The following is a 16,062-nucleotide window of genomic DNA, read 5'->3' as shown; positions in this document are numbered from 1 at the left end:
AAAGTTTGTGACTTGGAGGAGCTGCCTCGAGCTGACTGGACGCTGCCTAGGCAGTGACCCGACTCAGACAGGCACGTCCGGTCAGTGGCGCGCAGTGTGGCATTTCCTCGGTCCTTCGACCAGACGCTGAAAGGAGAAGTTGATCGGATGCATAGGAGGGTGAGTCCGGTCGTGGTGTCGTACGCTGACGCAAGCTCGTAGGCGAGGAAGGAAGGATCGGACGTTGGCCTACGTCCGGTCAAGGTTGAGCGGGCACGTCCGATCGCGGAAATTCCTCTCTGCATGGTTTCTAAAAACGATCGGACGCGTGGTGGCTCAGCGTCAGATCTTATGAGCGGTGCGTCAGGTCGCGGTGCTAAGCGCGCGGGCGTGGGCGCGAGCGGACGCGGCGTCGGGTGCGTCCGGTCGTCACTAACACACGAGCATGAGCGCATTTGACCGTTGAAATCGCACGGACGATGTTGAATGCGGGGGACACGTGGACGACATCCAGCAAGTGCGTCCGATCACTGTGATCTGCGCGTCCGGTCGCCCCGTGAATGTTGGCAGTAGGGAGCCAACAACTCTATTTTATGGGGCTCCTATTTAAGCCCTATGGCTGGCTCTAGCTCACTCTCTTGGCCATTTTCATTGACATAGCAACCTAGTGAGCTAAGCCAAAGCCATCCCACTTATCTTCATCGTTGATTCATCATCTTTGTGAGATTGGGAGTGAATCCAAGTGCATTGCTTGAGTGTTTGCATCTAGAGTCACTTGGTGACTGTGTTTCGCTTGTTTCTCTTGGTGGTTGCCACCACCTAGATGGCTTGGTGCGGCGAGGATCGTCAAGCAGAGGGTGGTGCTTTGTCTTCGGCTCTGATCGTGGTAATTGTGAGGGGTTCTTGACCTTTCTCCGATGGAAAGCCAAAAGGTACTCTAGTGGATTGCTCGTGGCTTGTGGATCCTCATCTTATGTTGATTGTGTGGCATCCGATCGTGGGTTAGGCGTGTGATGCCTATTAGCGCATGAACCTCCAGGTGAGTGAATCGCCATAACAGGGACTAGCTTGCCAGCAAGTAAGTGAACCTCGGTGAAAAATTATTATGTCATCTTGTCTCCAAGGATTTCATTGGTGTTCGTTGTAATTGATTGATCATTTCTCACCATGGTAGGATAACTCACTACCTCTCTTGTGCATTTACTTTCTTAGTGTAGCTAAGCTCTTTAGTATAATTAGTTTTTAGAGCTAGCTTGTGTCTTGTCTAGTGGTTAATGATGCTAAAAGGTTCTTATGTGGTTTTGGTAATTGAGTGACAACCCTAGGTGGACTAATTGTGTTTATATAAGATACACAGGTGATTAGTCCACAGGTACATGTGTGTGAGCAACATATGCCATGAAGGTGAAAATGGCTTAGAGATGTTGCAAAGTTCACACATGTGATGATGAAGGAGCTCATTGCAAATGAGACATGACATTGAGTTATATGATCAAGGTGGAGAAGATCAAGATATGACTTGGCTTGATGGACCGGTTGCAAGCGTGAAGGGCAAGTCGGAGGCTTTGGAGCGATGGACCGCGTGGCGGTGAAGCTTAAGCAAGACTTTGCGCCGATGGACGAAGGCAACGGTGAAAAGCAAGTGAAGTCAAGATCGATGAACCAATATGATCACATGATGATATGAAGTGGATCATATCATTGTTGATTGTGTTGGTGTATGTGTTGTATCGACATTGGAGGAGATGGAATGGAATGCGCAAGGCAAAGGTATAACCTAGGGAATTTTATTTTACCGGTCATAGGTGTGTATAGAAGTTTATGATCGGGTTTAGGATAAATGGTCATACTATTAAGAGGGGCAAACTTATCTGCATATCGGTCATCTAGTGCCACTCGAGTGATCTAACTTTACATCGTCGCTAGGATCGAGTGGCGTGGCAAGTTGAGTGACTAATCCTTTGAAAAATGTTTGTAAAAAACTAACACACATATACATGGTGGTGCACACTTGGTGGTGTTGGCACATTTACAAAGGAGAAGAAGTTAGAGTTGTTGTGAATCAACTTAGAGAAGAGAAAAAGGTTTTTCAGTGTACTCCAAACTATAGGATGGTCCTTGGATTGGAATACTGCTTTGATCCATTGTGATTTGGATCAAGTATGCATGTGGGATGTGTAGCCCTCTGAGTAAGCTTTCCAAAATGTCCAAGATCATCGAAATCGGAGTTCAAAGCTAAGAGTTATAGCCGTTGTAGCATTGAAAGGTCTGTGACCGGACGCTGGCGCGAAAAACGACCGGACGCTGGGGTCCAGCATCCGGTCAGCACCTGCGAGTCCGATCACAGCGTCCGGTCAGTGTTTTTAGCGTGTCCAGAAGCGACCGGACGCTGGGAGAGTTCGATCACTGAAAAACGTCGCTGGAACCTCTCTGTAAGTGACCGGACGTTGGGTTTCAGCGTCCGGTCGTTATGACCTGCGCGTCCGGTCAGTACGCAATTTACCCAGTGAAGAGATAACGGCTATTTTAGCCCTTGTGACTATAAAAGGAGTGTGTGGCCGGCCTTGGGCTGGTGGCTTAGCACCCTCACGCCTATGTGGCTTGTGTAGGAGTGCTTGGATGCCCTCTAACTCACTTGTGCTTGCAAGAGTACGAATCGATTGCGAGTGAGTGTGATTCTAGTGCGTTGCATTGTGAGATTGCATCGAGTGGCACTAGGTGATCGAGTTGTAAGCCGGTGGTGCTTGTTACTCTTGGAGGTTGCCACCTCCTAGATGGCTTGGTGGTGGTTTCCGTCGAAGCTCGCAAGGGGCTTGTGCGGTGCTCCGGAGAAGAGCTTTGTGAGAGGCATTGTGCTCACCCCGCGGGAGCCGCGAAGAGCAACTCTAGTTGAGCGTGTCATTGAGCTACCCTCACTTTCGGGATAGGTTCTTACGGTGCCCGACGTGCGGGCTTTGGCGGGTGATGCCAATTAGTCGCCAAACCACCAAGTGAGCGGTCAACACAACGGGGACGTAGCGTGTTAGCAAGCACGTGAACCTCAGGAGAAAATCACCGTGTCAACCTTGTTCTTCCCGTTGGTTTGCAATCCCCTTACACAAGCTTGTGATTACTTTTATATACATTGTGCTTGTGTAGTTGCTCTTGTAATTAGTTAGCTTATGTAGCTCACTAGTTACCTTATTGCTTGTGTAGCATAGAAGTAGCTCCCTTACGTGGCTAATTTGGTTTGTGTAACCTTGTTAGTCACTTTGCTTAGTTTGTGTAGCTAAGTATTTGCGCTCTTTAATTTGACATTGGTTGCCTTGTTATTGAGCATTGCTAGTGAGCTTAGTTGGATTTGTGCATTTGCTTACTAGCATGTGTAGGAGCTCCCTCATTGCTTGAAATACTAGTGGCATAGGTTTGTGTGACCTTGCTCCTAGAATTGGTTAGGTGAGCTCTAGTTAGCCCGGCACCTTTGTTGTTTAATTAGGATCTTTGCAAGGTGCTAGAGAACATAGATAGAGGGGTGTAGTCTTGGCTAGACCGATAGTTTTAATTCCGCACTTATTTTGGTTAGCCGACGCGATTAAGTTTTATAAACGACTATTCACCCCCTATCTAGTTGCCATCTCAACCCTTTAGAGGCCCTTTAATTAGTCTTTGAGAGCTCACTAACTTAGTGATAGTGACTTTAGCCTCTTGTGTGTTATAGAGATCATAGATAACTAGAATTGTGGATAGAAGGCTTGTATTTTTTAGTAGGCTAGCGCAACACTCGTTTCGCTTCATAATTGACTAATCACTCGGCTTAAGTATTGTTGTAGAAATTTTTTATAGGTTATTCGTCTCCCTCTAGCCATTAGGACCTTTCAGACGTGCAAGTCCGAGATCTAGATGACATTGTGATACAAATTTGGAGACTCAAATATCAAACTTTGAGAGTTTAGGACACCACGTCAGGACTTAAATTTAAAAAATTGAGAGTTAAGGATGGAGATGACATTGATGTACAAGTTTAGGACCGCTAGAGTATTTTACTCATTTTTAGACGAGTGACACTGTGACAGGATGTTGAAGTTGCACTAAGGTCCTGTTTGGTTCTCTAGTCCAGGGACTAGAGACTAAAACAAGAACTAAATTGTAGTCCCTTACCTTGTTTGGTTCAAGGGACTAAAGGGACTAAAGACCATTAAAGACACATGAACAAAGACTAACTTATCCCTAATTAATGCTCTTCTCCTGCACAGTGTCTGCTCGTGCGCACCCCTCAATGCTGTGCTGGCCGTGCTGGCCGGCTTCAAAATTTGCCAAAATTCATATATTTAAAAAAGTGTTCAGGCTGTTCAAAAATTTTCATTATTACAAATCATCGAAGCTATGACCTACTAAACAAACCATCGGCTATCCCGAAACCGATTCATATTTTGATCTTCTTTCCCTTGACGTGTACTAGCTCCATTTTCTTGACGAGATGAGGTTTCTTCCAGTTGAACGTAGTTTTCATCTTCATCACATCTACCAAAGTCCTTATCCGTCAAATCATCTTCTCCTTCATTGTCGTCGTCGCCGTCTACATCCTCTACATCGACGATGTTGTTGGCGGCAGATGTGGATCCACGGTAGACCGACATCCTCACCCTTCCCCCGCAGCCACCGCCGCCGACTTCGCCAAGTGGAAGACCTTGGGGAACGGATCCCGTTGGCTGTCCACCGGAGCCCACTCCGGTAAACAGAGCTCGGAGACGGCTTCCTCCTGGGTGCGCAGCCTGGCTACTTCCACGGCCAGATTTGCTACAAGCTCCGCTCGAGCGTGGAGGCTGGAACTGGCTGTGGCTCGATCTGCTGCCAGGGCCAAGTAGAGGAAGCCCTTGGCCGCCACGAACTCCTTCTGAGTGTAGTTGCTCCTAGTTGGGGAAGATGTCGAGGTGGGCGAAGGCGTAGGCCTGGGAGTTCAGATCCAGGCATGCGTGACCAGGAGCAGAGAGGCTGGGAGAGGCGTAGGGAGAAGATGGTGCTTGGGAATAGAGGTCGAACTCATCGGCGTTGGGGAACTCAGGGTAGGATCCGGGGGGGGGGGCGGCATAGGAAGAAGATGAGGGCTGGGAGAAGAAATCTTGGTAGTTGTTCCCGTGGCCGTCCATGGCGGATGCATCATGGGGAGGAGGGGGAGCAGCGACGCCGACATGGGGACGAGCGGAGGCGGTGTAGGCGTGCGGGCGAGAGTGGCGGCGGTAGAGAGGAGGGGGCGAGTGCAAGGGCACTGAGGGTTTATTCGGGATGGGTGGGAGGAAATAATTAAGGGGCATGGGGTGTTAAGTTGGGCTAGTAGTGCCAAAAACCCACCCCTCAAGGAACTACAGCTCAAACCCACTTTAGTCCCTCTAATAGTCTCTCTATTTAGCAAATTATGGACTAATTGAGACTAAAATAGGGGACTAGTCATTAACCCCATTTAACCCAACACGTACTAACCAATCCGGACTCCCTCAAACCTGACGCTTTTGCCCCAAAAATCCTCAATCAAAAAAAAAGAAAAAGAGAGTAACTCGGAAACACAGGTGGTGCGGACGGAATTTACCACGAAACTTGCAAACGACAATACTAGGCCCACGGCCACAAGCGAAATGCCGCGCATGGTTTCAGGAGCAAAGCTGGAGTCAGATCTGTGGTCTGTCCAGGTGACTACACGTTAACTGTCCATCGGTCCATCCATGAACCCCGACATCAAAGAAGCGATCAAGCACAACGCGAAGACAAGACTGATGGTCCAGAGCCGTTCGGCTGGTTGTACGGGTGATAAGTTAGCTGAAGCTAATTTATTATGAGGAAAAAAACTATTTTATAGCCGATAAGCCAAACATTTTCTCTGCTCCTTTTGTCGTGGTACATGAGGAGGAAACATCCCTTGTTCACGCTCCAAACCTCCATCCACGGCTCTCTTGTGAGAGGTTGGTCGCCATGGGAAACGTGGGTGTGCAGCCAAGAACTCCATCCATGGTCGCCCCTTGTTCACGCTCCATTTCGACTTGCGCGTCATTGTCGTCGCTGTCGTTCTCCACTAGTCCAGTGAGCAATGGCTATCGTCGGCCTTGAAGAGAGCGATGATAGTGCTAGACATGTTGCAAACCTGCAATGAATCCACAATGATGTTCAAAAGATGACACTACAAGTAATGAGTAATCTACCTGTACATACGGCGAATTAGTGGCTTCGCTTGTGAGCTTCCACCACGAAAGACGAATATGCTTTGGTTGATTATATATACACACTGTATCATTCGAAACTATGGATAAGAAGAGGGAGAGAGTGACGATGCTGCACATTCCAAGGCGGTCCTTAATCCAAGGACTGAGTTGCGCACACTCGTGCACAAGCCTGTAGGAAGAGCAGCTGAATTCTATACTACTTTTTCTGAATACTGACAGTGCCATACGGAGTACTTGTCGATACCACTTGCACCAAAAGGTACCGATGCTAATCATTCAGGCCTCTTCTGCCGCCTGCCGGCCTACACATTCTCTGAAACTCTGAACCGCCAGACCTTTTTCTGAATAGCAGAGTTGCTAAAAAAATTCAACCAGTACTGATATCCTTGCAAGTAGATGAGCATATGATGATTGGATATACTCCCTCCATTCGGAAATAAGAGCACTATCTAGATTTCGAAGAGGCAACTTAACACATGTGCAAAATGACAGAACTACCCCTATAGTAAGACACTTATCTGGCGTTTCATGCATCTGGAGACAGTTAGCTTGTGGCCAGGAATTATCGAGAAAAAAAAACTTGTGGCCAGGAATGCTCCCATGCGCTGGCGCTGGTGAAAAGGTATTGCAGCTCTGTCCGCCAGGTTAGGACTGGAGACCTATGTGATCGATTAAATTGGGAAAAAATTTGAACTCCAGACGTCCCTTTAATTTGGGACGGAGGGAGTACGTAGCATGTAGGCATGTACCACTGGACGCTCCGTTGAGTTCTTTAAGGCACAATGGCATGGCAAGTCCAACTCAAGGAGTATTACAGAAGATATTAGAGCAATCCATCCTAAATTAATTATCGTTTTGGGTTTTCGTGCCATAAATTTGACTAGATTTGTAGAAAAAATATGTGCAATATTTGTATATCTAAATAAATTTATTATAAAAATAAATTCAACGATCTATCTACTCCCTCCGTCCGAAAAAGAATACAACTACGTGTTGCGTGCCACCAAAAGTAGTTCACGTTTGACCATTTTTTAGTGAATACTATTCACATCTATGGCTCCAAAATAATTTATTATAAAAATATATTTCGTAATTAATCTAATGATATTTATTTCATACCATACATATTGATACCTTTTAATCTCTAATTGATCGAACTTGATATACTAAACCATATTACTATGCTAGAATTATATTCTTTTCTGAACGAAGGAAGTAATGATATTAATTGTGTATCATAAATATTAATATTTTTTATATAAAATTAATCAAAGTAATTTCTCAGGAATCAAGAACGACAAATATTTTATGACGGATGGGTACTCCACAGCACAAAGTGAACTGTGACGACAGATAGAGGCCATGAAACCGAGTGGGAAGAATAATAACGGAATATTACCGCTTCTTTTTTGTCCCCCGTGGAATGTGAGGTCAAAGGATTCGACGGCGAGGTATAATGTTGTTGCATGTGCAGAATTCCACTTGTGAAAAGGAAGTACCTGTACCTTGATGGTCGTGTGATTATTTAGGGCCTGTTTAGATTTCAAAAAATTTTGCGCAGTATTCGTCACATCGAATCTTGCGGTATATGCATGGAGTACTAAATGTAGACGAAAAAAAACTAATTACACAGTTAGTCAAGAAATCGCGAGACAAAACTTTTGAACCTAATTAGTCCATAATTAAACACTAATTATCAAATACAAACGAAATGCTACACTGAGCCAAAATCCAAAAAAAATTTAGATCTAAACGGGGCCTTAGTGGCTACTGCTAGCACTTGTCCCTGGGCCTCGAGTATAGGCGGCGGCGACGCCAGGCCTACCCTGATTTGTAGTCTGTCGGCCATGACATTATGCTGTGATCTCTGAAGCAGCAGCATAAACTTTTGTACTACTACACATTTCATCGCCTCTAATACAGCCGTTTCACGCTTCTCACACATCCCGATTTGACTAAGCCTATGCGAGCATTCAGCACGTTTTGAATTAGTAGCCAGTTGCTGACATGTACACATCGGAGCCTTTGAGTGTTTAGTTTAAACTTGAACTATATGATACACCCTGTTCACTTGAGCTACCTTTCAGTCATGGAACCGTGTTTTTCTCTCACAATATTTCAGTATAAATATCAGCATAAACTAAATTTCAGCATAAACGAACAGGGTGATCCTATTCACTTTCCCAGTTTCCCAGAACGACCTCCTGGAAGAAATCTTGGCCAAAACTGTTACTTAATTTAGGGGGTGTTTGGTTACTACAGGAAAATTTTAGTCCCTATCCCATCGAATGTTTGGACACATGCATGAAGTATTAAATATAGACGAAAAAAATAACTAATTGCACAGATTGTGGCTAATTTGCGAGACGAATTTTTTAAGCCTAATTAGTCTATGATTTGACAATGTTGTGCTACAGTAAATATATGCTAATGACGGATTAATTAGGCTTAATAAATTCGTCTCGTAAATTAGTCTCCATCTATGTAATTAGTTTTATAATTAACTCATATTTAGTTCTCCTAAATAATATCTGAACGTCCGATGTGACATGGACTAAAATTTAGTCCATAGAACCCAACACCCCTTATACAAGCTTGAACGAGCCCCTAACTGAATCCAAATCCAACACCCCTTATACAAGCTTGAACGAGCCCCTAACTGAATCCAAATCAACCCCCGTTTCTGAATCCGACAGCCGCGCATGCGTGCGGTCGCCGTCGCCGTCGCCGTCACTCGTCCATCATCGGCTCACCCATCATCCCCCAGCTCACCAGCGCCCCCATGCACTCCATTCCGGCGCAACAAGACATGACAGGCGGGGCCCACGCAGGCGGGCAAAAACGAAGCAGGCGTGCAAGCGGGCAGCTTTACGCGCTGCGACGCAATGATGCGTGCGCGGGAATATCTCGGCCCTTGGCGCCTGGTTTAAGCAAACGCAATAGTCGCTTGGGCTTTAAAAGCTTTCCTCTTTCCAGGCGCAGTAGTAGGGCTAGTAGCGGGTTTAAAGATCCAACTGGTCTCTCCGTGGCCCAACAAACCTGGGCACAACTTCCTCATGGACATTCCATTCGTTGGGCCATGCCATCGCCACGCACTCGCCCTGGCCCACCCACCGCCTCTCTTTTTTCCTTTCCTTGCCCGGGCCCCGGAGGGTGCGGGGTGGGGCCCACCTGCCCCCCCTGCTTGCTTTCTCGCCTCGCCCACCCCGGATGAAAAAGGGAGAGCAAAAGGGTGCTTCCATTGTTAAGCCCTAATGATGAGGAATAAGTGGAGGAATTACTTGGGATTTGTAAAATGTAAAGGACCCTTTCAGTTATGCCTAGCTATGGCCCCATATAGTCCTTGTCTTTCAATTAAAATAGACCAAGAGGGCCATGATGGACTTGAATAGTTGTATAAAATATTGCATTTCAGCTTTTCGCGCAAAATAAGAAATGCAGTTCAGCTGGTACAGTGCTTTGCTACCTGCCAAATTATTTGCAGGTATCATTGTGTAATTTCTCTCGAGCCAGATTAAGCCGTTCTGATCATCATTGGTTCTACTTAGCGAAGTCTGATGATGATAAAGGACTACTGCAGTGTAAATTAACAATGACAAAGGAAAGGAATATACCTTGCCTAACGGTCATGATTCAGGAATAGGAATCCACTAATTAAAGGTCCCCATGCCTCAGGTTTCGTACATCAAAAATAAATTTCAGAAAGAATATAGCTAGTTGTTCTTCAGAGATGCAATAAACAAAATTTATGCACTGCTGGTTGCGCCCACACCAGGAACGGATATATCCACTCCGGTTTTAGTAGTATTATAGTATTGGAGCAATACTGAAGAGTAATTATTAGCTTTAGTCAAAAAGAAAAGAAATGGACAGGAAAAAAAGAAGAGATACAGTGAAAGTTCAGAGTTTCTTATCTTTATAGAGAATATATATAAGATTTAATAAGGAATTGAATCCGACTCAGCCTGTGCAACTTGTATAATGTAACAGTACTATGGTACCAGATTCCATAAATCTCTCTTGTTTGGAACAATAGATACAACAAAATTTAAGGAACCAGTCGCATCACACTTCATGGCATACAGTAGTTGACAGTATAATTCCTGTTGAACAATTAACGCATCAAGAGCTTACACTGCACCATCACGTTCTCGTTAGCATCTTATCATGCAGCGGAGTCACTGGTATTATTCTACGATTCTTTCAAACAAAAATGAGAAGGTTTCCAGTTTTCCAAGCCATTTTATCACAGATCTAAGAGAAAGATTTCGCAAACTGGAGACTTTGCTAGCACCACACCAGCGCACGCCAGAGACCAATCACCTACAGAAATTAACCTTAATAACCATGTAAGTGATCAGTAATATTGTACATACACCTTTGCCAAGCCATCCATCCCATTCTCCAAATTACATGAAACACGACTAAAGAAAAGCCCAACCAGACTATGCATGCATGAGTGCACTACATACAAAGATGGAATGCAATTGCAAAGCTGAAGCCTTTTCTTCAGCCATGTCCACCCGGGCAGCCGGTGCCGGTCAGACTCGTAGAAGGTAGATGCTGAGCTCGGGGCCGCCGCTGCCGTCGGGGTTCATCATGTAGAACGCCTCCGAGTCCCTGGAACCCACCACACGCTCGAACCTTGCCCGCATGTACATCAGGTCGCCCTCCGCTGCTCCGGCGCCGGCGCCGGCGATGTCGTCCGGGAGCACGCCGGCGCCCACGGACACCGGCTCGACCGCGCCGAGCACCCTCCACTCGTCCGCGCCGCACTCCCGGCGCACCGCGAACCCGCACTTGCGACCGTTGCAGTATGCGCGCCACGTTGGCTCCTCCAGCAACCCCCGCCGCTTCTCCCCTGCATGTATCCCATTTTTTTTTTTTTTTTTTGCGTGTCAATGATAAACCCTTCCCGGTGCAGAGATGGAGTCAAATCATTTGGCGGCGTGCATGTTTTGTGTCTACGTGTCACGTCAGTCGGTGTGACACAGTGTAGGAGTACGTACCGGCGGCGAGCGGCGTCTTCTCGCACTCGAGCGCGAGGCGCACGAGGCCCGAGGACATCTCCCTGACGAGCGCGCCGGTGGAGTAGGCGGCCATCTCCACCAGCAGCACGGGCGCGGAGCGCGGGTCCGTCTGCAGCGCGATGTGCACGCGCCCGCGCCGCCGGCCGAAGATGGTGCCCGTCACGCACGACCCCAGCTGCCGGCGCCGGCGCCTGTGCGTGATCGCCGCCAGGAACGCCGCACGCAGCCGCGCCAGCGCGTCCGCGCGCTTCCTCGACGACGACGACGACGGCGACGGCGACTGCTCGATGGACCCGGCTGCGGCGGTGGCGGCGGCGTTCGCCCCCTCGGGCTCGTCGCCCTTGCTCTCTTGGCCGCCCCCGCTCGGCGGCGCCGGCTTGCTCGAGGTCTTCTTCGTTAGCCACGGGAAGTTCCCTCTCCCGCCGCCGCTCGTCACCGCGGCGGCGCTCCTCGAGCTTGGCAGGGGCAGCGGGGAGGCCGCGCGGAAGGCTCTCGCCATGATGGGATGATTGGGATGGATGGATAAGCTCGCTAGCTCTAGAGCTCGCTCGATCAGCGAGCTCCCTTTGCGTGTGGGCGTGCGCGCGGCGCGTGATGGCAATAATGGGAGGTTCCGAGGGCAGGCGAGCTCGCGCGCGCGTCGACAGTGTTTGATGATGGGTTGCCTTCTAGTGGCGGACGCGGAGCCGAAGTGCCGAGACGCTTTTAAGAGGTTGGCAGGCAGCAGGGTGGTGCTGGTGCATGCGCGGCGCGACTCGAGCGCTTTTGGCAAAGCGGCAGGGCGGGCGCTGGTCCGCTGGGGGCGCCCGGCTAGCGCCCGGCGTCTGCGTAAATGCGCTGGTCCGCACGGTCGAGAGGGACGGACGTGCGCGGATGCGCGAGGGCCGGGGCGCACGGCGCACCGACCGGCCGCAGCCGCAGGGCGCGTACGCGTGCACGGGCGTGTGTGGCGCGCGGGTATACGTGCGGCGGCGGCAGGCGGGAGAGGGCATGGGGCACGGCCGCTGCCCGCACGGGCCGTGTCGCTGTGTCTGGGTCATGGTTGACGTTGGCACAGGTGACGTTTGTACAATCCACTGGACTACTGGAGTGGTAGTGGTGGCATCGAACTCAGCGCTACTGTTGGTTCGTACTTGGTACTGCCTGACCACAGCCTGAGGTTGCGGCCCGTTCTGTTACGAAACTTGGTGGAAACTGATGGAAAATAATGTTTCGACTGAATTGTTGTGAGAAAAAACATTGTTCTGACTAAAAAAAATGTCGAATAAGTTAAATATGAGGTAAGCCGAACAGAGCCAGCCGAGAGCTAGCGCACGAACAAATCAGAATGAGAGATGTATGGCCGTATGGGATTTCGATCATTCGAAGGTTAATTCTTAGCCCAGGCGTAGTGCAGTGGCTCCACCAGCAGGCAGCGAGACTCGTCCATCAACGTCAAAAGTCTATCACCTCATCACTTGTTGGATCACAGGTTGTTGGCAATCACCGATTTACGCTTGTGCCGACGTAAAGCTCTACTCCTGTTCACTTGCAGGTGCTTAAGCAGGGAAACGATCGAGATTTATCAAGACTCGCTTTTCAGGTGAAATGTCAGAGGTTTTTTTCTCCCTAACTAAAATATCCCAGCGGCTTCGGCCAACGACGAGCAGGAGGAACGAGCTCAAAGTAACCATCAAAGCTGTGATCACCTCATCACACAAGATGAGGGAGGCAGCGTCGCGGCGGTCCCCGAACACGGGGCGAGAGCATGTTCGTTTGGCCATGGCTTGTCATAAATGATCGTAAATTTTTAGCTGAAATAGTATTTTTCTTTCACACAAACCGATCAACAATATTTCTTTACAAACCAACCACGATACGAACCGGCCAATCTAACCAGCTGATAAATGATGGGCACGCACCCGCTTTAGCGGCGCCGGGTTTATGGCGTGCGGTTGCCTGCCAGATCAAGGTTCCGCCTTCGCGCAACGTAAAAGCGGCGACCACTAGCGGCTTGTGAACTCATGCCCTCGAGCAGGTGCTCTGCTCACGGACTCCTACTGCGCTCTGCTCTGCCACTCCATCCGTGTCAGTGCTGTGTCGCCGGCTCACATAATCCGCGTCAACTCAGCTGTCAACTCAACTGTCAACTCACGCGCGGCGCAGGTAGAGGTACGAGATTGTGTCGTCGTGGCAGGATGTGTCTCCGTGCCGGCCACTCCTATTCCTATGCCGGCCTGTCGTGTCGTGATGATATTTATCAGGTTTCAACCATGAATCACACAAGGATACTACTGGTAGCAGCCTAGCAGCATCAAGCTTGGGTACTGGTACAGCCGCTGCGGCTCCGGCGCACCGCGAGACGTGAACTGTGATCGCAGGAACTGTGTGCTGCCTGCGTTGACGCGTTGAACGTGCCAAGACGATTAGATGATTTGATTATATGATGAAAAGACCTGGAGGCTGGAGCCGAGGCGGAGGCGCCCAGCCGCCCACAGAGGCACAGACGGACGCGGACGCGCGCGCACCGCTTCCCACCACTCCGCCACGCCCCGGCGGGGCGGCGGCTATGCTACGCGACGTTCGCCCAGGCCGGGTAAGCCGGGTATGGGCCAGGCCGCACAGCTGCCTTCGCGGGAGGCCGCGTATTGAGTTGTCTTGATTTCCTGGCCCTGTCCTACGCCCGGGATGGCAGGCGTGTTGCCGAATGTGTTTGCTTGGTTGCCTGGAGCGAGTTTTAACTTGTACCGGATGGTTTATTTTTTCTTGTTGTATGTATAATAGGTTTTCTTTAGCTAAGAAAAGAGAGCGTGGGCGAACTTATTGTACCTCTTTGGCGTAGCTCCGGAGGCTCCGGCTCCTCCGCACGTGACACTGTAGCTGCAATGTAGCTGCACTGTAGCAGAAACCATTTCGGGAATCGAGACAGAAAATGAACTAGGAAGAGCCGGAGCCGGTGAAGCCACGATTTGAAGCTCCTCCGGCTCCGTGCTACAGTAGTGGAGCCGGAGCCGGCGAGAGCCGTGCCAAAGGGGGCCTTAGATCATACAAAGTTTAAGATACGAGACTTATAAACTAGAGGCTCTTGGATTCTCATAAATAATAAATAATTGGCATAACGCACCAAGTGTGGCTAGGTGTTATGGAGCCACACTTTATCATGTCTAAGTAAAACTTATTGTACCTTTTACTCTATGACATTGTGGAGCCAAAAAAATCATGTCTAAATTTAGTTACCAGCTTATCTCGCAAGAAAGTGTAGGAGTGCCTCTGGGGAAGACCCTTAAGTCCCTCGAACTTGGCACATCACCCAACTTATCTCAACCATCGGCAACCATCAGTCTGTTTGCTTGGGCTTATTTGGCTTATAAGCCGTACTTTTTCAGCCATCGAACAATATTTTTCTCTCACACCAAATCAGCCATCGGTACTTTCAGCTATGACTTATCAGCCAAATAAGCCCAAGTGAACTGGGCGCATGGTTACCGACAAGCTACACCCATCGTCACCCATTCGCCCCTTGGCCCTCACCCGCTTTTTCGTGTTTGGTGTGAGATCTCCTATGCGGCAACTTTAGGAAGGGCTACGACGCCAACCGCCGCCAATGCTCGCCTAGGCATTCTAGGCACAATTCAACTCGTGTGTGTAGATACTCGTAGTTACATGTGAAAAATGTAACTGACGAATATGAGTCTCGATATGAATTGCTACTGTTAGACAATTTGTCGTGGGTGGATATTTACTCCATTCGCATCTTAGTAGACCGTTGTCATTCCTACCGACATCCAACTTGGTCCTCGCCAAGATTGTCTCAAGTACCATTGTAGGTTTGGACTCCCCACGTTATAAGTTGTAGGTATTTGTTGACCAAATTTATAGAAGAGTAGATTAATACTAGAACGTTAAAATGTTCCATTAAATCAAATTTGAAATATATATTGACATGAATATATTTATTTAGTTTTGTAAAATGCTTTAACATATTTGTCTGTAAACTTAGTCAAAGTTAAAATATATTATATCACTCGATCAGAGGTAGAATCATCGGGGTCAGCCAGTGCTTTAGTTGTTGTTCGGTCACTGTCAACTACCCTCTTAACATAGTATTTCTAAGGTGGTGTTTAAATTCAAGGAGTAAAGTTTATGGACGTCACATCGGGTGTCATATCGGGGTGTTACATGGGAGTGCTCGGATAGTAATAATAAAACAAATTATATAAGTCCTCAGTAATCCGTGAGACGAGATTATTAAGCCTAATTAATCCATTATTAGCACAGGTTTACTATAGCACCATATTGTCAAATCATGGACTAATTAGGGTTAAAAAATTCGTCTTGTAAATTAGTTGTAATATGTGTTATTAGTTATTTTTTAGTCTATATTTAATACTCCATGCATATCCGATGTGACGAGCGAGTAAATTTTATAGGAAGAAACTAAACAAGGCCTAATCTCGGCCCGATTTGTGAAGGCTTGCGTACATGCCGAAGCAACCGTGAAAGAACGCAACAGACCGGCCTGACAATTTGGCAAATATGGCATCGTGCATGATCCTGATGGGAGAATGGTTGTTGGTGATAGTGTGTAGACCACGGACAAGTCTGGCGGCCATGTGGGGTGCAGGGTAGGAATGTGTTCTTTAATTGTCGTCCCCAAACTATGCCATACGTACCTAAATTCGCGGCACGATTGACCTGCCAATCTAGTAACAAAGCACCAAAGAACAGCAAATCTATCATCGATTCAGCGCACTTTTGTAAGCGTGGTGCTCTTCAGATCAGCACTCGGATCGTCACCTTAGCTTGCAGCTTCAGGGCGGGGTTCAATCTGTAGTACAAAAACAGCAAAGAACTATCATCACAGTTCAGATCAGGGTTCATTC

The 16,062-nt window shown here is 48.1% G+C and overlaps 1 protein-coding gene across 1 annotated transcript; it reads right to left on the bottom strand.

The window, feature by feature from the left end:
- Window positions 1–10,421: 10,421 nt before the first annotated feature.
- On the bottom strand, window positions 10,422–11,896 carry LOC136464301 (protein MIZU-KUSSEI 1-like). Its single transcript, XM_066463265.1, has 2 exons — window positions 11,180–11,896; window positions 10,422–11,031 (listed from the first exon to the last, which is right to left on the bottom strand). The coding sequence occupies exons 1-2, from the start codon at window positions 11,697–11,699 to the stop codon at window positions 10,712–10,714; spliced, it is 840 nt and encodes a 279-aa protein (XP_066319362.1). The 5' UTR covers window positions 11,700–11,896; the 3' UTR covers window positions 10,422–10,711.
- Window positions 11,897–16,062: the final 4,166 nt, after the last annotated feature.

This window comes from Miscanthus floridulus, chromosome 7 (assembly GCF_019320115.1).
Source record: "Miscanthus floridulus cultivar M001 chromosome 7, ASM1932011v1, whole genome shotgun sequence".
Taxonomy (NCBI): domain Eukaryota; kingdom Viridiplantae; phylum Streptophyta; class Magnoliopsida; order Poales; family Poaceae; genus Miscanthus; species Miscanthus floridulus.
This window is presented reverse-complemented; position numbering and strand designations above follow the sequence as displayed.